At 43.2% G+C, this 20,627-nt stretch overlaps 1 protein-coding gene across 2 annotated transcripts in view; it reads left to right on the forward strand.

Moving 5' to 3' along the window:
- The window catches only part of LRP6 (LDL receptor related protein 6), a 117,810-nt gene extending 97,706 nt beyond the window's left edge, over window positions 1-20,104 (forward strand). For both annotated transcript variants that reach the window (XM_069003430.1, XM_069003431.1), the window contains 11 exons: window positions 18-220; window positions 3,052-3,263; window positions 3,439-3,629; window positions 7,770-7,979; window positions 9,229-9,354; window positions 10,714-10,950; window positions 13,172-13,282; window positions 15,088-15,318; window positions 16,100-16,236; window positions 17,431-17,528; window positions 19,733-20,104. In XM_069003430.1, the coding sequence (XP_068859531.1) occupies window positions 18-220; window positions 3,052-3,263; window positions 3,439-3,629; window positions 7,770-7,979; window positions 9,229-9,354; window positions 10,714-10,950; window positions 13,172-13,282; window positions 15,088-15,318; window positions 16,100-16,236; window positions 17,431-17,528; window positions 19,733-20,024 (2,048 nt within the window). In that variant the 3' untranslated portion in view covers window positions 20,025-20,104. The remainder of the gene's footprint in view (window positions 1-17; window positions 221-3,051; window positions 3,264-3,438; window positions 3,630-7,769; window positions 7,980-9,228; window positions 9,355-10,713; window positions 10,951-13,171; window positions 13,283-15,087; window positions 15,319-16,099; window positions 16,237-17,430; window positions 17,529-19,732) is intronic.
- The last annotated feature ends 523 nt before the right edge of the window (window positions 20,105-20,627 follow it).

The following is a 20,627-nucleotide window of genomic DNA, read 5'->3' on the forward strand; positions in this document are numbered from 1 at the left end:
TTTTTTAACCCATCCAGCTCCTACCACCTTTCTGTTGTTCAGCCAGAAGAACGCGATTAATCGCATGGTGATAGATGAGCAGCAGAGCCCAGATATCATACTCCCCATCCACAGTCTCCGCAATGTCCGAGCCATTGATTACGACCCCCTGGATAAGCAGCTGTACTGGATCGACTCTCGCCAGAACATCATCCGCAAGGCACAGGAAGATGGCAGCCAGGTATCCTGAGGGGATGGAACTGCTGAACATTTGGCATGCTTGTGCCAAACAGTGACTGACTGTATGTGGATAATTTTGATGCACAGACTTCCCCGTAGGTTACTGACCCTTGGCAAAACAAGTGGCATCTGAGTTTTCTGGAGTCCTCAGTCAGTAAATCTGGGAGGTGCAGCAATAAATAAAACATGGAAAACCAAGGCCAACTTGAAGATACTGTTGTTCCCAGCACATTATTTGCTTAATGCTGTCTCTTGTCTGGGAGCTGTTGGAAGCCCTTATTTGAGATGTGAAACGTGGAAGGGATGGCTCTTGGGAAAAATGGGGGGCATGAGCAGGGTGCCGGGGTAGATCCTCTGAAACACGAAGGCTGGAACTATGTGAGCACACGGCTGTGCCTGGAGCCTCCCAGGTTCTTAAGCAGATAGGAAGAGAGTTGTTGTAAACCACTGGGGCACAGAGTGAGGAGGTTGAACCTGTAAAAGTGTTGGGAAAATGTATTTGACTGCGGAATACAGAAAAAATAGAGTAGGGTAGAAGGCAAAAGGTAGTACAGGCTGTGGTGGTTCAACCCTGGCTGGAGGCCAGACACCCACCAAAACCACCCTGTCACTCACCTCCTCAACTGCACAGGGGAGAGAAGATACAGCAAAAAGCTCATGAGTTGGGATAAGGACAGGGAGAGATCCCTCATGGGCAAAACAGACTCAACTTAGAGAAATTAACTGAGTTTATTACCAGTCCAACTCAGAGTAAGACAGTGAGATCTAAAATCTTGAAAACACCTTCCCACAACTCCTCCCTTCTTCCCAAGCTTAACTTTATTCCCACTTCTCTCCATCGTTCCTGCCAGCATCACAGGGAGATGGGAATGGTTACAGTCTGTTCATCACACCTTGTTCTGCCTGTTTCCTCCTCATGGAGAGGAGTCTTTTCCCTGTTCCAATGTGGGGTCACTCCCACAGGAGACAGTTTTCCATTAACTTCCCCTTCCAATGTGGGGTCACTCCCACAGGAGACAGTTTTCCATTAACTTCCCCCTCCAATGTGAGTCCTTCCCACAGGCTACATTTCTTCATGAACTGCTCCAGTGTGGGTCCCTCCCATGGGGTGCAGTCCCTCGGGAACAGGCTGCTGCAGCCTGGGTTCCCCACAGGGTCACAAGTCCTGCCAGGAGACCTGCTCCAGTGTGGGCTCCTCTCTCCATGGGTTTCCCGTGCATGGGGTCACAGCCTCCTTTGGGCATCCCGCTGCTCCAGCAAGGCCTCCTCCACGTGCTATAGGGACACGGGAATTCTGGAGCAGCTCCAGCACCTCCTTCCTCACTGCCTTTGGTGTCTGCAGGGCTGTTCCTCTCACATATTCTCACTCCACTTGTCTCTGACTGCAGTTGCTTCTGCCCAATAACTTTTTTTTCCTCTTAAATACATCATCTGAAAGGTGTTACCACCATCCCTGATTGGCCCAGCCTTGGCCGGTAGTGGGACCATCCTGGATTTGGAGGCATTGGCTCTGCTGGGCATGGGGGAAGCTTCCAGCAGCTTCTTAGAGTACCCACCCCTGTAGCCCTCCCCCGCCCCCCCAAAACCTGGCCATACAAACCCAATATGCAGGTTTAGTGAGGTTAAGTGGGCCGTGACTGCTTATTAAATTTTGCATTTTTAAATAGATCTTTTCTTTCTGATTTTTTGAATGTGGGAGGAGCAAGAGACTTAAGATGAGCAACACAACACAAGAGAGATGCTATATTCAGCTGAATTTTAAGAGTGTGGTTTTTGGTGGTGGGTGTGGTGGTAGTTGGATCCTGCTGTATGCCCTTCAGCCTTAACTCTTAATTTAGCAGTGCTTTTAATTTTGGAATATCTAAATAATACCCCAAACTAGTCAAAGTCACCATGTTTTTGCCAGCTTCAGCAGAATAAACAAATATAAGACTTACAGGCACACCACTTTATAGAGGTGACAAGCCAAATAAAGTTAGGCAAATTTTCTGGTGAAGTTTAAGCTGGGGATGAGAGGGTAGAGGCTGCTCGCCTCATAAGCATGTCTTCCAAAACATTTATGTAGGCCATGTTTAATGATTTATTAATCCTCTTCAGAATTTTAGAAAAGTTCATCAAAGATGTTGATGAGGCTCTTTCTAAAGGTAATAATAATTTAAAAAGAAGAAAAAGTCATGTCAATTCCAGAAGTCTAGACCAGTAGAAGGCAAGACCTTGAACTAGTAAGGTGTTAGCTGGAAATGTTCTGAAGTCAGTGTTGTACACTAGCTGATGTCCTTTCCATCTTTGGCAGAGCTGCCTTCCCATTTATTATCCACCCTCATGTCCTCCAAGTGAGATGGCAGCAATGGTGGAGAAGAATGAGACAAGCATTTCAAGTGCTGTCTGGCTTCACTTTGTTTTATTCTCTGCTCAGCTGCAGCTTTGGGAATTAGTGGTGGTGCATTTCTGTTGTAGAGTGTTAAATGTGCTGCATTTACGTCTGTCCAAACTGAACTCTTGAGTTGTCAAAAAAGTAGAGGAAATACAGAAGCTGACCCTGGACCTTCAACACAGAGACAATTTGGACTTACTGGTCAAACTTGCAAAGTCTTAGGAGCTGCAGTCAGCTTGTGTGATTGCCATTACAGCAAACCATCAGGACTAAGTGTCTCTATCTTATCAAAGGTGTTGGTGTGGCAACAGAACCTGGGTCTTTCCTTACTTCATGGTAATATTTTGGCTGTCTCCTTTTTCTAAGCAGTAGTTAGACACGGTGCATCCATATCAAAGTTATTCACATTAGATTAAGATTAAATCTTCTGCTGTGTGTTGTTTCTCTTTCCTTTGCAGAGCCTCACTGTTGTGACAAGTCCAGTTCCCAATCAGAACCTGGATATGCAGCCCTACGACCTGAGCATTGACATCTACAGCCGCTACATCTACTGGACCTGCGAGGCTACCAACGTCATCAACGTGACACGCCTGGATGGGAGACCCATGGGAGTGGTGCTCAAGGGGGATCAGGATAGGCCCAGAGCCATTGTGGTGAATCCAGAGAAAGGGTATGTGGGGAAATTCAGGCCCAAGGTTTTGAGAATCAAGTTGTTTTCTTGCTGCAGCTTGTTTTCTGTTTGTCAGAATGAAAAACAACTTTGACATTTGTTAAGATGTCTTGGATTATAGCAAAAATGTGGAAAGATCAAATAAATTTTTTTCCTCTAATCATTCCTGTTCCAGATACATGTATTTCACCAACCTCCAGGAGAGGTCTCCTAAAATTGAGAGAGCAGCATTGGATGGAACTGAGCGAGAAGTCCTTTTTTTCAGTGGTTTGAGCAAGCCCATCGCCTTAGCTATTGACAGCCAGCTGGGCAAGTTGTTCTGGGCTGACTCAGATCTGCGCAGAATTGAAAGCAGTGACCTTTCAGGTAGAGTAGCACCTTAATTCAGTGATTCATTTGTGTGGTGTGGGTGTGGGGGAATGCAGAGAAAGGTGTCATCTTTTCCTTCCTACTATAAACAGTCTGTACTATGATTCTAATCTCTCCCTGAATTCCCAGCCAGGGAATGTGCATGATTCATGCAGCATCTTTACAGTTTCATGACTCTGTGATTTGCATTATTAATTGCTACACATGCTATTTACTTCAATTTCTCACTGGAAAACCTTTGTGTGGTTTCCCAAAGTTAGTTGACAAAAAAATTGCAGCAGTTTTGAAAAGAGGAGAAAAAGGGTTGTTTTTAAAGGCATTGCTTTTGATGCAGTAATCTGTCAATCAGAGGAAAGTTCCCTGTTAGTGGAAAAATGTCTCCTGCAGAGTTAAAGCAGCAGGTGTCCAGGTTACTTATGTACCTGTCATTTGGGGTGAAAAGATGTGAGAAGGATAGAGCAGATCTAATGTCCCTCTGTCCTCAGAAGCCAAAAAACTCACTCTTCCAGCTATGGGATTCTCTTTGCCTGCTCCCTGAGGTTGGTTATGCTGCTTGTCTGACCTCCTCTATGAGTTGATTCAGCCCACTTAACAATAACCTAAGAACATTATACAGAAGAAGACAAATAGAGAATGGTGTTCTGTTGGCTTGGAAAGCTGAACTGGTTCAGGAAAGAGTCCAGCAAGCAACCAGAAGGGGAGCAAGAGAAGAGGGGAAAATCATATGGTCCAGATTGGGTGAGAAAGGCAAATGTCTTTCATGTACTAGCATGATCCATCAAACTGCTGGATCAGCTCAGTTGCCTCTTGTAGCATCAGTAGTAATTTGTGATACAGACTGGGCTGGATGTTGTTGCTGGAAATGAGAGTTGAAAACTTAACAAGAGTTATGACAATTTGCACTAATGTTTGTGGTAATGTCTTCCACTTATGACATGGTACCTTCATTCAAAGTAGCAGCATGTAACCCTGTTGACACCACTCTGATTTTCAGCCTTTTGTTAAGTTCCTAGAACAAGCTTTTGTTTTGGAAAACGTTTTTCCTAGATGGTTGGAATTAAAGCTCAGAAAGACAGTAATTTTTTTCAGTGGTGTGTCACTGGAAGATTCAGGATCACTAATGAACTGTGATATCCTGATTGTTTACTGTTTCAAAATGCAAGACATAACCTGACTTAGTGAATTATTAAAGAACAAAAAAGAAGTGCTGTGGTGTTACTTGGTACATTCCAAGCTGTCCCAGATCCAGGGTTTGCATGAGTAGAGTAACAGGCAGGAGAATATTACACGTGCTTTATTTCTCTCTTTGTCTGTTATTTTTCTGAAATTAGGACACCAGAGAAGGAGATGGGTCTAAATTGTACCTCAGTCTAGGTTTAATGATTCTGCTTTTTTTTTTTTTTTCCTTAAAGATGTGGCTGTTGGATCACCAATGTTGTGTAGTAAAAGCTCACCACATTTTGAAGAGCATGAAGAATAACCGTTCCAAAACCTCTCTTGCTTTTTGGCATTTGCACCACAAATGTAGTGCTGTAATCACCACGATAAATTGCTAACTGCTGAGATGCATTCCTGTGCTTAGGAATGCTGATTAATAAGCTCTTTTGACCAGCAGAGTAATTTTTCTGCATGTTAGTTTCTTAAAAACATTCAGTCTCTTGCTCTGTTAATTCTGTAAATGCCAGTACCCATAAAGACAAGGACAGCTAGAATGCCTTTTGTGTGATGTAGTCCTTCTTTTCCTCCCTGTCCTTCAGGCATGCAGTTAGGACTTGGTTATTCTGCCCAAATGGGAGATCTATTGAAGTTAACCAGATTCTTCACATGATTAAGGGGTTGTTTATGAAAAGATGACTGGAATTAGCTCCCTACCATGGAAACTATTTGGAAATTAGTTCTTCTATTCCAGAATAATTAGTGTGATTTGGAAATGTCTATTGATTCTGGAATTAAGTCATTTTTATTTGGAAATAGAATGAGCTATGGGTGTGTCCTGATTTTTGTATTTATTTGGTTGGTTTTAAGTCTTTTTGTAAAAGGTATTGCTGGAAAGGGGATGGTGATGCCAGGAGACAAAGCTCCTCTTAATCATGTCTCCCTTTCATCTGACATTACCAATAAAGGAGACTAGCACCCTGATGAGTCAGCTTCAGGTTTCATTGCTGGTTTATGGGAGAAGGGATTTTAGTGTCTCAGTTTAGTCAGAAATAGTCAGTCACACTTGGTCACAAATATTAAAAAGAAAGATTAAGACATTAAGGGAGTGAAACTATTAAGCATCAGAGCTTTAGAAACATATGGCAAAATGCCATGCTGATTGATGTGGGCATGGCAGAGCACGTACAGACTCCAGTGGGGTAGGTGAAGGTCTTGGGTTTTGTATTCCTTCCTGTCATCTTTGCATTTTGCCCTATTCCCAGCTTAACGTTATTCGTCAAGATGCAGGTTTCTGTTTCTTACCTTTTCCCTACAGAATTAGTCATGTTATTGGGGTTTAATAGATGGTTGCAGTTATTTAGGTTGACTTACATCACTTAGTCTGTTAATTTCTACATCAGTCTGGGTATAATCTCCTTCAGAATTCATCAACATCTTTTCTTAATCATTGCTGGTGTTGCTCCAAAGTGGTGGTGAGAGCCCAGCCTAGCTGATTTGAATTTCCATGTTTTGCTTCAGGTTTTACCACTTGGTAAATGTTTGGAAGGTTACTTAACTTCTGAGCTCTCTGTGCATTTAGTGAAAAGGAGATAAATACATTCTTCATAGCTGAATTTGTGTCTAAGTCATCATCACTGACATACCATTGATTAAATTCTCAACAAGCAAAAAAAGCCCTTCTTGCTACTAAACAAAGCGGTGAGGGATAGAACTTATTCCAAGTATAAAATAGTGAAGTGCATGTGTCTTTTGTCCTGTTAGGTTATCATATGTGGGTATGTTAGAGACGTGGTAGATTTTTTTCCCCCTGGTATTCAGTTATTCCAGTATATTTTTACAGAACAAAAATATAAAAACTTACTGGAAATCATTCTATGGATGAACAATGAAAAGCTCTTGTTTTCTGTAGTAAAAGTTGAAAAATAAGCACAGCAGTGAGCTCAGGCATCAGAAGTATCAGGATTTAGAGGCAGATTTTCAAGCTTTAGCTTGACTTGTGTGATACTGTTTCAGATTCTCAAAATTGAAGCAGATTCTGTGTGTTCACAAGTAATTTTGTGCTCAGAATCTGATAAACTCACAGACATTTGACTGTTAGTGAACATGTCATTGTGTTAAATAAAGGAAGCATGGATTAAACCTCCCTACTGATCCCTCAGGTTTTGACTAACATTTTTCTTCTGTGTGTTACAAAGTCTTCACTGTCTTCGGACAAACTTTAGTGATACCTTTAAAAGAACTGTTGACTGTGTTCTGTTTGCGTGGAGAGTTAACCATGAAAAGTGACAGTCGCTCTTGACTGTATTTAATGCCAGAAAATTTAGCATAAAAATCAACAACTGTTCTTCAGAGGTATAAAGCTTCTTGTCTGCTCCTGGTGATTGCTAAATGAACTCAGGAAAGTAAGTCCTTGCTAGGAAGAAAGGAGCATACCCAATCTAGCACTAATAGCTTAGTGAAGGTAACATAGCTGAAAGAAAAGAACATGAGGAAGTCAGAAGTGTTAATCTCATAATTCATGTGAGAAGCCCTAATTACCCTGCTTTCACTTGGATTTTATCTTGTACGGGTTAGCCAATAATCCATCTTCTTATTCCCTGTTGTATGGCAAGACAAAGCAATTAATCTCTCCGAAAAGGGAAAGAAGAATGAAAAGAACTACCAATTTCCATCATATTTATAAGAGACTGGAAAGGCTCATGAGAGATGAGCCCCCAACTCCAGGTGCTTCTTAAGTACACTAGATGTGTTTTAGCACAAAAGCTCCCTTCTTGGTGAAAGCAGAAAAAAAAGTTGATCACCTGTCTGCAAAATGCATTAGTCTTGGATCAGAGGACCCAGGACTGCTTGGGTTTTTATAGTAGGCTTACCCAGTAGCATAAAAGTAGTGAAAAATAATGGTGTGAGTTGTGTAGGAGATGTTTCTGATAGTGTTTCGATTTTTTCTGGTTGAACCAAAGCACTCTCTCCCTTCTGCAGGTGCTAACCGGATTGTTTTGGAAGACTCCAATATCTTGCAGCCTGTGGGACTAACTGTATTTGAGAACTGGCTGTACTGGATTGACAGGCAGCAGCAGATGATTGAAAAGATTGATATGACCGGTCGAGAAGGACGTACAAAGGTCCAGGCTCGTATTGCGCAGCTCAGTGACATCCATGCTGTGAAGGAGCTCAACCTGCAGGAGTACAGTGAGTGCAATCCCTGCCTGCAGGTGCAAACAGGGCCTGCGACACTCGAGCCAAGAGACACGAGCCTGTTGGGCCTTGTTGCTGATCAACATCAGTGCAGATGGAAGGGGCCAGAAGTTAATATTGGTGCTGTAAGGTTGTTTCCTTCAGGCAGTTGGCAGTGGACTGGAAATCTATCACAACCCCAGCATCGTGTTTTGTTGCTGATGACAACTTGATTGGTAGTCCCATCCAGGCACCTGGCATTTGAGTGTCTCTAGGCACAGTGGAAACATCCTGTTACCCCTAGCAGAAGACTTTCTGGATCATGCTAGTGCATTGCTCTTGGGTGTTCACTGTTTAGGCAAGCAGAGCTCTCAGGGCCTGTCACTAGCTGTAAGTGTTTCAGTGGACTGCCTGCCTTGAAGGCAGACTGAACAATTCTTGGTGGTGGTATTTCATACTGAAAGTGAATGGCAGAAGAGCAATGTTGCATTGCACAAAGGAAGTGTGTATTAAATAGCAATTTGTGTTGATCATGGCTGCACTTTTAAAAGTTTTTGCTTACTGGGCCTTTCCCCACACAGACATGCTTGAAATGATGGGAGGTGGGTGGTTAAGCCAGTGGAGTTGCTGTCATCCTGGAGAAAATAGTCCTGGTTGGTAGGCTGTGGTGCATGCCTTGGAGAAGTATGTAGAAAAATGTCTGGGGATGTTTAATTAAAACATCAGTGCAGACTACTACTAGTTTTGTGTGCTATTAATCTTAGTAAATCTGTCAGGAGTTCCAAGAGAAGTATGTTGTCCTTATTAAACATTAAAATGAAGAGACATATTTATCTAGAGCATGTTAATTTGAGTTTGAGAGACAGTGTGGAAACTTCAGAATTCATAAATTCAAAAACTTTACTTTTTTAATGGTCTTTGGTAGAGAAAATGAAGTATGGAATCCAAGACATCTTCTTATATTACTAATGCTACTCTTCACTGCAGAGAACTACTGCTGCCTCTCACAAGAAGCAAAATACTTTTAGTACTGTTTTAGTACAAATTCTTGCAGTAGTTTCAGATCTTGGAGAGTTACCAATGTATGTTATAATTATAGATGTGTGTAAAGGGAGAAATACACACAACAAAATACAAGTTTTACAGAGATTTTTCAGTAATCTTCTCCCCAGGGGTTAGAGGGGAATGAAGAAATGACTGAAAGGTCATAAAATAGGTGGGGATTTCTTATCAATCCCTGTCTTTCTTATTTTTAAAATCCTAGGACAACATCCTTGCTCTCAAGATAATGGTGGCTGCTCCCACATTTGCATTGTGAAGGGGGACGGCACCACACGCTGCTCTTGTCCCGTGCACCTGGTGCTGCTGCAGGATGAGCTGTCCTGTGGAGGTGAGTCCTTCCCAAGTTCTGTGTCACTTGGCTCTCAGCTTCGGGCTTGGGGAGGGTCTCCATCCTCAGGGATGGCTTCTGAGCCAAAGGAATGTGACAGTGCACCAGGTGCTGTTACACACCTGTACAGACTCACCTCTTTCCCTCCACCCTCCAGCTAAATCTGCAACTATTGAGAAGGAGTAAGGGAAGAGGAAAAAAATCTCTAACTGTTGAATAAGGATTTCTGTTCACCCTTTCTACTTAAGACTACTGAATTATTTCAACTCGATTCTTTAATTGTATGATTTTTATTACTTTTTGCTGTCACTCCCCACATTCTCCCTTTTCAGGCAGTGGTAGATTCTCACATTCTGGCACATTGCACTGTCTGTGCTGTTTTGTTCTTCTCTGTTGTTGTCCCCAAGCTCACCCTGTGCGTGCCTTTCTGAACTGCAGTCCCAGAAGGGCAAGTTGCCTCCTTCCATGGCAATATGGCCACTGTAGCCCACGCCCTGGTGCCTCCAGGGGTGGGGTTGGAACGGGGGAGAGGACAGGCACTTTGGTGCTTGGATCTCTTTGTGCCACCAGACTGAATGGATTTATTATGCAATCATCTCGCCATCGAGGCGACGTGTGGTCTCACAATGGAACAAGAGCTAACATGATCCAGATATTTTCTCAGAGCAAGTTTAATAGCAGGCCAAAAAGCTGGGGGAGGAAAGGGGGATTAAAAAAAGGGAAGAAAATCCGCACTTACTTACTGCCCGAGATTAACAGTTAGTGTAGTAAATGTTAGGTAACAGCTAACAGATGTGTTGAGGTAGTGGAACTTGACTAGATGGAGCAGTTTTTTGTTTTAAAAGAATTTTGACTGAACAGAGCTGTCAAGGGCACATAACTAGACACTGAGTCACAGTGCATCCATCTGCAGCACATTACATCCTTTTAACATCTTCTATGCAATGACTGTCAAACATTAAAAAGAGAGTAGGCAATTGGCTGTGTGTACAGCAGTGTTGTAGGAAAGGGGGAGTAAAAGAGTATGATGACTTTGATTTGAAGACTTACTAAGAGAAGTGTGTGAGAGTCTTAAGTGGGAAGAAAATAATTGTGTTTTGAGTGTGTATGTTTCTCTGTTCTTCTTGTTCTTCGTCTGTCAAGCTCCTGTTGATGTGAGCCTGCATCAGTCACACAGGGCTCAAGGTCTGCACAAGTGGCTGTGGACGAAGTGGGTGTGGAAGTTACTTTATGATGTGGCATGTTGTTCATCATCTGTTTTGATAAAGGAAAGCAGCTGAGCTCTTGTCCTTACCTGTCCCGATCTGCTGTTTGTTCACCTGGATTTTTAACTTCTGTTTGTTTGCTTGATTTTCAAAGAACCACCAACATGCTCCCCTCAGCAGTTCACCTGTTTCACAGGTGAGATTGACTGCATCCCGGTGGCCTGGCGCTGTGATGGGTTCACTGAGTGTGAAGACCACAGTGATGAGAAGAACTGCCCAGTGTGCTCTGACAGCCAGTTCCAGTGTGAGAGTGGACAGTGCATAGACAGTGCCCTGCGCTGCAATGGGGAAGCAAATTGTCAGGACAACTCGGACGAGAAGAACTGCGAAGGTGCGGAGGATACTGCCAAGTGTGGTGGAAATACACCTGTCATAGGGACACTGTGTATAATGGCTGGTGATGGGGTCAGTAGCTCTGACCCAGGAAGAGGTGACCGGTCTGGGGAGATGGTCCCGAAAGGAATCGCCTTCCCGAGGCCCAGTGTCTTCCCTCAGTTGCTGGCAGGAGGGCCCTTGCAGAGGCTGTCAGCTCTTTAGTGATTATCAGCTCGTGATTCCAGCTCAGCTCTGCAGGGCAGCCTCCAGGCCAAGCCAGACCAGAGAGAGAGACAAGAGGTTCGTGTGGCTGGTTCCACATGGAGGTAGCTTTATTGTGGGTCCCCTCCGGTGAAGGGGAGAGCCAGGGATGAGAACCCTCTCTGAGCCATAGGGGCCCAGAGGGCTTGCTTTTATAGGGATACAGGGGATGGGTGAAGACCAATGGGCTACAAAGCATCTGCATAGGGTCTCCTAAAGGATTGTGGGTCTGTCTTTTCTCGCCGTGACCAGAGAAGTGGTTGCCTTTCCAGGGGGTCCTGCTGGGTGATCGCTAAATCTCTTATCTCAGCAGAGATCCCTCCAGGGCAGGGGCTGGGCATACCCCACAACTGTGATAAGTACCAGTGTTACTGCTGAGTAGGATTTGAAAAGATCCAAGGTTCTGCTAGTTTTTAAACTGGTCTGTTAAATGGAAATTATTTTATAACTCCATGCTTTTGGTTCTCTACCTGTGAAGTGGAAATTAAGAGTGATCTCTGTCAGAATAGTTTAAATGCTGTTTGTGAAAAGTACTGTCAAAAATGGCATGATTTTAAGCTCTAAAAACCTAGGATCTGGGAGTGGACTACAGAGTGGAGAAAATCCTTGTCATAGCTTTTTGTGCACCTTGTACCGAGTAAAGGTTTTGGGATTGTTTATTTTACAATACCTGAACAAAATGAGCTTTTCTGAGTAGGCAGGAGTGAGAGACAGATGATATTTCTGGAGACTACTTCTTCCCATAGAGCACAGCAAAAGAGAGTATTTAAGCCATCATTACAGAGGGAAGTGCTGTTGCCAGCACAATGAGAATTAAGTTCATTTTGGAAAGGATAGGTTTTGCTGGTGGAATATGAACTGCCCCACCATTACACAACATGCAATGTGAGCAAACTTACCCTCTCCCTACTGCAGACGTAGTGAAGAGTTGTAGGGACAACTTATAAGCTTGAAAGGATGCTGCTTCTTTATATCCTTTCAGTGCATGTTCCTTCTTTGTGGAGACTGTTGAAATGTCTTTAAATCAAGGCTAAAGTTCTTTCTGAAAGATGTGCTTCATCTCAAACAAAAACATAGAGCTGAAATTCCTGTGTGCTGAAAGGTGATTGTTAGCCAGCTGAGATGCTGACATCTGACAATGTGTTGTGCAAGTTAACTTCCCAGCTGTCATCCAGCAACTGGAGATGTCAGACCAGGGGCTGTTTATCACCTTCAAAGTGGCCCTGTTGCTGAGAGTATTCAAGTTGATTACAAATCAGAAAAGCCTTTAGTTTAACTTCTTAATTCAGCTGAAGACAAAAAGTCAAAAAGTATTTCTGGATTTATGAGAAACAGGAGGCAGGAATATGTGTAAACAGCAGCAGCCAGCACCTTGCCTGCAGCACCTTTTATTTTTTCAGTGTACTGGCAAAGCTTCAGTTTTGTATTCTGTCCGTCATTTCAGTTTAAAAATATAATATCAAGTGAAATATATTGTCTCATGATTGAGGAGTTTTCTGGTTTACAGGAAGAGCACAAGGACATTTAGAAACCACATTTATCTTTCTTAAATATTTTATTATCATGGTTTGGCAGATTTCTTTTTCATAACTTAATTCTTCTCTCTTATAGTAAATGCTTAGGGTTGGAGATTCCTATAGTAATACTGCAATAACCATGTCCTGGGATAAGTGCCTGTCTTCTCAATGGCCTCTGAGTTATTTTAGATGAGGTCACTTCATCTTGTAGTGTTCTTACTGTAAGCAGGCAGTAAGGCCCTGGTGCCAGGGTGCACTATCCTCAACAGAACACTGAGTCACTTGCTCTGCGTGGTTCGTTTGAGGGACTGTGTGCCACTGGCTACTTCCAGAAATGAAGCTTGCAGCACTCCAAGCTCTCCCAAGATACTCTTGATTGTATGCTTTGGTGTCTTTATTTCTTAATGATTTTCAAGAGAAGGTTTTGATGCTGACTGTTGGTGTGGGGGCTCTTTGCAGTGCTGTGTTTAACGGATCAGTTCCGCTGTGCCAGTGGGCAGTGCATTGGGAAAAGCAAGAAGTGTGATCACAACCTGGACTGCAGTGACAGCTCCGATGAGCAAGGATGCTGTAAGTGTACTGCCCGAGACTGAAGACTTGCTTGTGGCATCCTAAATTTGTTTCTCACCTTTCCTATGAGTTAGATTTTATTCTGCCAAGCAGACTGAATTAGTTGTTCCCAGAATTAATGCTTCTCCTCATAACTGCTGTCATGCGATTAATCCACAATGTGGTGGAATAGGAATAACAGCAATAATTAGTATTCTGAGCAAGTAGTTTCTGAGGCAGAGAATGCCAGTTATTTTTCTCCTTACCTCTTTAAAATTTTAAAATAAGTAAAAGGTTTTTTTTACTATAATGTTAGCATGCTGAGTTGGTGCAATGTTAAAAAAAATCTGTTGGCATGATGCTTTCATATATAACTTCTCTGCTTCATGATTTTCTCATCCAGAGAATTAATAGCAGGTGCTTTTAGAATCAGAGGAGCACTCTGTTTATAGAGTAAACCTTCTAAAATTTCCCTTTTTATCTTGAAAAGATGTAATTCTGAGCTTGATTTCTGATTTGTAACATATAGGTATCCCCTACCTTGAAATCTCCAGGGCTCTACAAGAAAACTACTGCCTTTAAAATTCCAACTCGAAAGTTCATTTTCACTGTTGGTGCTTTAAAAGAAATTGCAAATACGGACTTCTTGTCTTGTGTTAGAGATCCATATAACACAGCTGGCACACACATAACTTGAAAATGCAAAGCCAGAGTTGGACCCTTGATCTTAAGAAGGAGTAATAGGAGATGTTCTGTCATGCTACCAAGTTACTAGTGACATTATCACAAGGCTTGTGTAGTTCCCTTTATTAGAGTTTATATGTTCTTCAGTTTTGTAACAGGTTGGAAAATTAGCCCACCCAGAATAAGATGGCAGTTGTCACCATCCCTCTTTCACTATGATCAGAAGTCTGTTTACTTATCTCTGTAGACTGTGACAAGCTGGTTCAGGTGTGGGTTTGGTGTTCAGGAAGAAGAAAATGTGTTGAGGAAAAAACTTTCAGTAATGCATAAGATGTAAAACACTGACTAGAACAGGAAAATACTTTAAAGTCTGCCTTTCTTGTCAAATTCATGAGCACAGGCAGGGGGTTGTCAGTTATTCCCAGAAATGTCATTGCTTAGAATTGGTATTGTAGGGAAAGAGACTCATTCTGACTGTTGAAGAATTGTTTTGGGTACAGATTCCTCATAAGATGGCACCTCTCAGGCTAATGCTCAGCTGTATCTGTAACCATAAGGGTGGGTCACATGTGGAATAGTTTAGGAAGTTTAATAAATAGCAGCAAACCCAAAACTCATCACTGCTGAACAGTCAGGGTGATGCACCATAAGTGATTGTTAGACTGCTGAGAAAAGAAGAGAGTGCCAGTCTGTTACACTGAGGGATAACCGAGGTGTGACATGAAAAGCAGTTGTCATCCTCAGTGACAGGAAAAGCAGAAGAGGAGTCCCCTGCACAGTGTCATCTGGAGTCATGGCTGCAGGTCTTGTTCATCACGTTCAAAGGAGAGCTCTGCTTGTCAGCCTGAAGCAAGAGCAGGGCCTGGTTCATCACTCCCCCTGCACATGCATGTACTGCTCCTTTCCTGTTATTTGTGATCCGAAAAACCTCATGGCATGTTTGGAGGTCATCTCGGAGGCTGCAGGTAGCCCTTATGGACACTAGAGCCTTTGAACAGACCTGTCCTAGGACCAATTTTTTCCTCCCATATATTAATTTGAAAGTTGTTGTCTGCCTACAGAAGAGGAGGAAAGTGGAAAGATGCAAGAAAAACTGATGTTGGACTAAACTTATATGGTCCAATTTTTCTTTTGCCTGTTAGACACAACGGAGGAACCTGCACCACAGCCCAACAACACCATAGGCTCCATCATTGGTGTGATCCTTACAGTCTTCGTGGTGGGAGCAATGTACTTCATCTGCCAGAGGGTGCTGTGCCCACGCATGAAGGGGGACGGGGAAACCATGACCAATGATTATGTGGTGCACGGGCCAGCCTCGGTACCTCTGGGCTATGTGCCTCACCCAAGCTCTCTGTCAGGGTCTCTCCCTGGTAAGTAAAGGCGGTGATCCTTGTCTTTGGCACCCCACAGCTGTACTTGAGGATACTGTGCATCGATGTTCAGCAAATGTCTGCTCCAGATGCACAGTTCTTGGAAGCTGTGGGAAGCCAGGACTGCCAAGGCTTGTTGCCATCCTTCTTTAGAATAATGAACTGCTATTTTACCCATGCTATTCACGAGCATTTAGGTACTTAGCGGAACCTGAGCTCAAATAAATGCACTCACTGTCCATTTTTCTTCTTTTGCTACTAAAGAATCCCCTTTTTGGGCTATTGTAGCACCAGCAAAGTGTCACAAAAGTACAGGGTAAAGTTACACAGAGTTATATTCATGAGACTTCAAACATCATGTAATCATTCTTGGTAGGTTTGTAGACTGAGTTTGTATGCTTGTGAGACTTCTTTCCAAGTCTGTAATGACCAGCAATAACTTTGGTCTCAGTTTATTTTACTTAATGCTGAATTTTCCAACACCAGTCCAAGCACATGATGCTACTACTGTTTAAAAAGTCAAACTTAACCACTGCATTGCACTTCATTTCATTAATATGCATTGCTTCTGTATATATTGATTAAATATGTACTGTAACTTGTGGCTTGTAGATCCAGCAGGTTCCTGTCAGAATATAATTTGGTTTTAATACCAAGATAATTAATTTTGGGGTTGCAAGTTGTGCTTATATTGCTGTTGTCCTCCAGATTATTTTTTAAGCTTCCTTTCGTCTGTGAATTGAGGAAGAATTGAATGCTGACATATGTCTTTGTTCTTCAGGTATGTCTCGAGGTAAATCTGTCATCAGCTCCCTCAGCATTATGGGAGGGAGCAGTGGCCCACCCTATGACAGGGCCCACGTTACTGGAGCCTCCTCCAGTAGTTCTTCAAGTACCAAAGGCACTTACTTTCCTCCAGTAAGTCATTCTATTATTCATAACCCTTTAATAACTTTCAGGGAAGTGACAGTGTCTTTCTAAAGGTTAAGCAATTGACAGATTAATGTTTTGATTTAGAATTCTAGCCTAATAAACTTGTTTGAATATGGAGTAATTGATTTTGAAAGGGAAGAGAATTGTCTTTTTCCAAAATGGTCTAGAAATTTTCTCTTAATTTAAAAAAGTTGTGAGAGAGCTCAGTGCCAGGAAAAAAGATGTTAGATTAAATGTCAGGGGAGATGAAAAAAGTCCCTGTAGATGTTGAGCAGCTCTGGCAGAGAGATCTCCTTTCATTATACTCTGCCATGTGCCTCTGAAGGTAAAACTAAGGTTGATTCTGTATAGACCTTTCAAGGAATTAAAATGAAGCTTTGTGTCATGTGTCTTAAAAGTGACAGATAAATAAGTAAACAAGTGTTTTTCAGCTCCATAACATGCCTCCATCACAAATGGGTAGTGTGCTGCACTAGCTGCTGTGTAACAGTTGGTACCAGCCCTAGAGGGCTCCCTGTCTCTTCCCTTCCAGCATCTGTGGTGGTTGGTTTGGATATTCTTAGGGAGCTCACCAAGCCACCCCTAGTGTTAGAGAGTCCCATGCGTGGTCAGTGAAGGCTGAAATCTTCAACTGTCTGTTTTCAGTTCTGAGAATCAACCAATTTAAATCAGGCTTTAAATCAGCTTTAAATTAATCCAAATACATGGAGTAAGAACATTCCTGCATAGGGAAGGAATGCTTGCCTTGGCCAGCATGCTGCAAGTATTACAAGCAGAGCAATACTTGGGGACTGCAGCCTGCAGGAGCAGAGATCTGCCAGTTTGCCTCAGGCAGTGGTATCCCTAGTGACAATCTAGTATTGAACAGCTGGCTGCAACTTCACTTTTCAGCACTGGCTATATCAGAATAGCCACAGCAGTCAGCATTTTTTGAGAAGAGCTTAGTAGTAGCTAATAGGAATGGCAACAAATGGCATTTCCGGGGTCTGCTAAAGAACTGAGGAATGAACAGAAGAAAAATCCTGTTTGTTGGGAGGGCTATGGGGCTATGCATGCAGTTCTTTACTTAAGGTTCCTATTGGACAGTACTAAAAAGAAAAATTATAAACCAGTGTTTTCTCAAGTTTCCTTTGTATCTTTCCTTTTTAACAGTGGCTTTTTTCCTTTCTTACACCTTAGATTTTGAACCCGCCACCATCACCAGCTACTGAACGTTCACACTATACCATGGAATTTGGTTATTCTTCAAACAGCCCATCCACTCATAGATCCTACAGGTAATTACTATTACAATATCTTCTGTCAGGATCAAAGCAGTTAGTGTAGAAAATGCAGAATAAAGGCAGCCTCTGCTCCGTAAGAATTACAATCAAAGGCCCTAATTCTGCAAGCACTAAAGTAGTGCTTAAATGGGCTCACATGTATCATGTCACTGCTGCCTGGGTAGAAGTGCAGCACTGTTTGAGGTAAATCATACACTAAGTGGGTAGTGGTACATCCCTCAGGTATATTCCTTAGGGGCAATGACAGCACTCATCACAAAGCTAGCTACATGCCAAAAGAAATGCAGTACCATGAGTATTCCGAGCCAAAAAAACTTACCTGGAGTGAACCCTGCCTTTTTTTAGGCTTCTGCCATAAATAATTTATGTAAGTATCAGAAATTATAAGCAAACACTCTGTGGAGGAAAGGTTGGCAATATAAAGGCTAATAGGTCAGAAGTAACATAGTGGTCTAGATAAAGCACAGAATTTCAAGTTCGACATATTAAGGGTTAATGTCTGGAAAAGATTGCTAACCTTATGCTTATTTTCTCTTGACTAGTATTTATGGGCATGCATTTTCTCTGTTTGAATGTATCCTTCTTACTTTCCCTGTAAGAATGCTGATGTTAGTTATCATTTTATAACAAGTTACCAAAAAATAGAGGAACAGACCCCTACTACCCAAGGGTGTAAAGGTTCCCCTCCCAAATCACCAGTAGATGTGGTCAGTGAGAAGAGAGTGCTGTATTTGTCTGAAAGATGTGCCTCCCTAATGCAGAGCCTTTGGGGGCTTTGGATAATGAGGTCTCTGGGGCTGAACAGACATCTCTTCTCCATTAGCAGCAGATACGGCCTCTGTTGTGCAGAAGGTCAGACCAGATGTTTATAATGATCCCTTGCAGCCATATGAAAAATCTTTTTAAATTGTAAGTAATTTTCTAATGAAAGAAACCCAAATTCTGGCACCAGCATGGGCCATGCTGATCACTGGTTAGCTGATGTGACTTTTAGTATTATAAATCATATTAGGGATGTAGCATAGGGTTCAATGTTTTCCAAATGCTCCCCCACCCAAAAATAAAACGCTGGTCTTGCTGCTTCTGATCTTGCCTCTTTCCTAATATTTTGACTTGACTATAGAGGAGCTGCATCCCCTTGTGTCCCCAGCCACCGGCTGTGATGCTGGGAGTTGTAGCTACCATGCATTTCCCTTTCTAATTTGTTTCCTTGAAACTATCTTGGGCTCATTTTAAAAGATGTTTTGTGGTAGCAGCATTTGAGAATTTCATCCCAGTTACTTCTCTAAGGAATGCTTCTCCTGAGTGCTATGAATGTGCCAGGTAATTTTCAGTCCTTCTGTCTAGCCTTGGAAGTTAGTATCTAGAAACTGCATAATGGAAACAGAATTATCTTCTCCATAGTTGCAACACAGGTATTACACAGACACATGCACACCGGTGCCCTTCCTGCCCTGCTGTCTTAGGAGCAACTTTTTCTGCCTCAATTAAGTCCTTAGGGAGCCTGTTGTGTGAGAGGCTGTTCTCAGCCACTGCTCCTTTCTGTGGCACAACAAAAGCTCTTACAGGTGCTCTTTGCATCTCTGAGCAGGTAGTGCTGGGGTCACTGGAAACACCTGGAGACTGAGAAACACTTAGCACACAGCAAGCCTGGGTTCTCCAGTCATCTTGGAATCACAGAATGCAGTGGGTGGGAAGGGACATCAGCCCATCCAGTTCCGCCCCCTGCCATGGGCAGGGACACGTTCCACTAGACCAGGTTACTCCATGCCCTGTCCATGCTGGCCTGGAACACTTCCAGGGATGGGGCACCCACAACATTATGGATTAATTTAACCCGAATGCGATAATAGAATACTTACACAAAACAGGGCACACTATCCAATTCCAGCAGTTTTGAGCACAAACTGAATTTTCTATGAGTAAAGCAGCACATCAGAAATTTGTGACGAGTTGCTTAGAGCTAAAATTAGTTCGTTTTTTGAGTTAGATAATTAGTAAAGAAACTGGCATCCCTTCCACCTGTTGCTGTGATGTGCCTGACGCTGTAGCACGAAGGGGAGCCTTCTGCAGGGAAGTTAGGAGAGGCGGTGCTGTGCACCACCTCAGAGGTTGACCTGCTTTCTGTTTCCACCTTGGCTTATCCCCCTTGGAAAGGGGGAAGAATGACCCTTTCCCCCTCCGTCTCCCCGCTGCAGCTACCGGCCCTACAGCTACCGGCACTTCGCGCCGCCCACGACGCCCTGCAGCACGGACGTGTGCGACAGCGACTACGCCCCGAGCCGCCGGCTGCCCGCGGCCGCCGCCAAGGGCTACACCAGCGACCTCAACTACGACTCGGAGCCGGTGCCGCCGCCGCCCACGCCGCGCAGCCAGTACCTGTCGGCCGAGGAGAACTGCGAGAGCTGCCCGCCGTCCCCCTACACGGAGCGCAGCTACTCGCACCACCTGTACCCGCCGCCGCCGTCCCCCTGCACCGACTCCTCCTGAGGGGCAGCCCCCCGCCCCGCGCCCTCCGCTCTGCGCTGTAAATACAAAAGGTTCTGCTGGGGACGGGGGGAGGGAGCTCTCGGCCGAGGATGGGGGAGGACAGTGTACAGTTAAACGTGGGGCGGAGGAACACTGAAGATATTTGTACAGAAGAATTAAAAAAAAAAAAAAAAAAGGATATTTATATATTTTCTTAAACAGCAGCTGCTGCTTGTGCCATAAGAAGAAAAATTTTTGTATAAAAGAACCCAGACGTTTGTACAAAAAGTTTTTATTTTTGCAAATGGAACACTAAAACATGCCTTAATCCAGTGAAGTGACTGAGCACATAAGGAAATGGAAGGACTGGGATATGTTACTTGTCCAGCGAGGTGATATGTGGGTTTTGTCAATACCAAAAATGTTTAAAGTAATTAATAATAAAGAAGTCCATCTCAGAGCAGCATACCATAGATACTTGGAAGTAGCCAAATAACCTCTATGTTAACTGCAGAGGGCCAGCAACTAAAGCTAAACTTGAAAACGCAGTCAGGACAGATATTAACCTTACACAAAGGGCTTTGTTTTCTATAGGAATACAGCAATCGTAGCAGTGAATCCAGA

This window comes from Aphelocoma coerulescens, chromosome 1A (assembly GCF_041296385.1).
Source record: "Aphelocoma coerulescens isolate FSJ_1873_10779 chromosome 1A, UR_Acoe_1.0, whole genome shotgun sequence".
Lineage (NCBI taxonomy): Eukaryota > Metazoa > Chordata > Aves > Passeriformes > Corvidae > Aphelocoma > Aphelocoma coerulescens.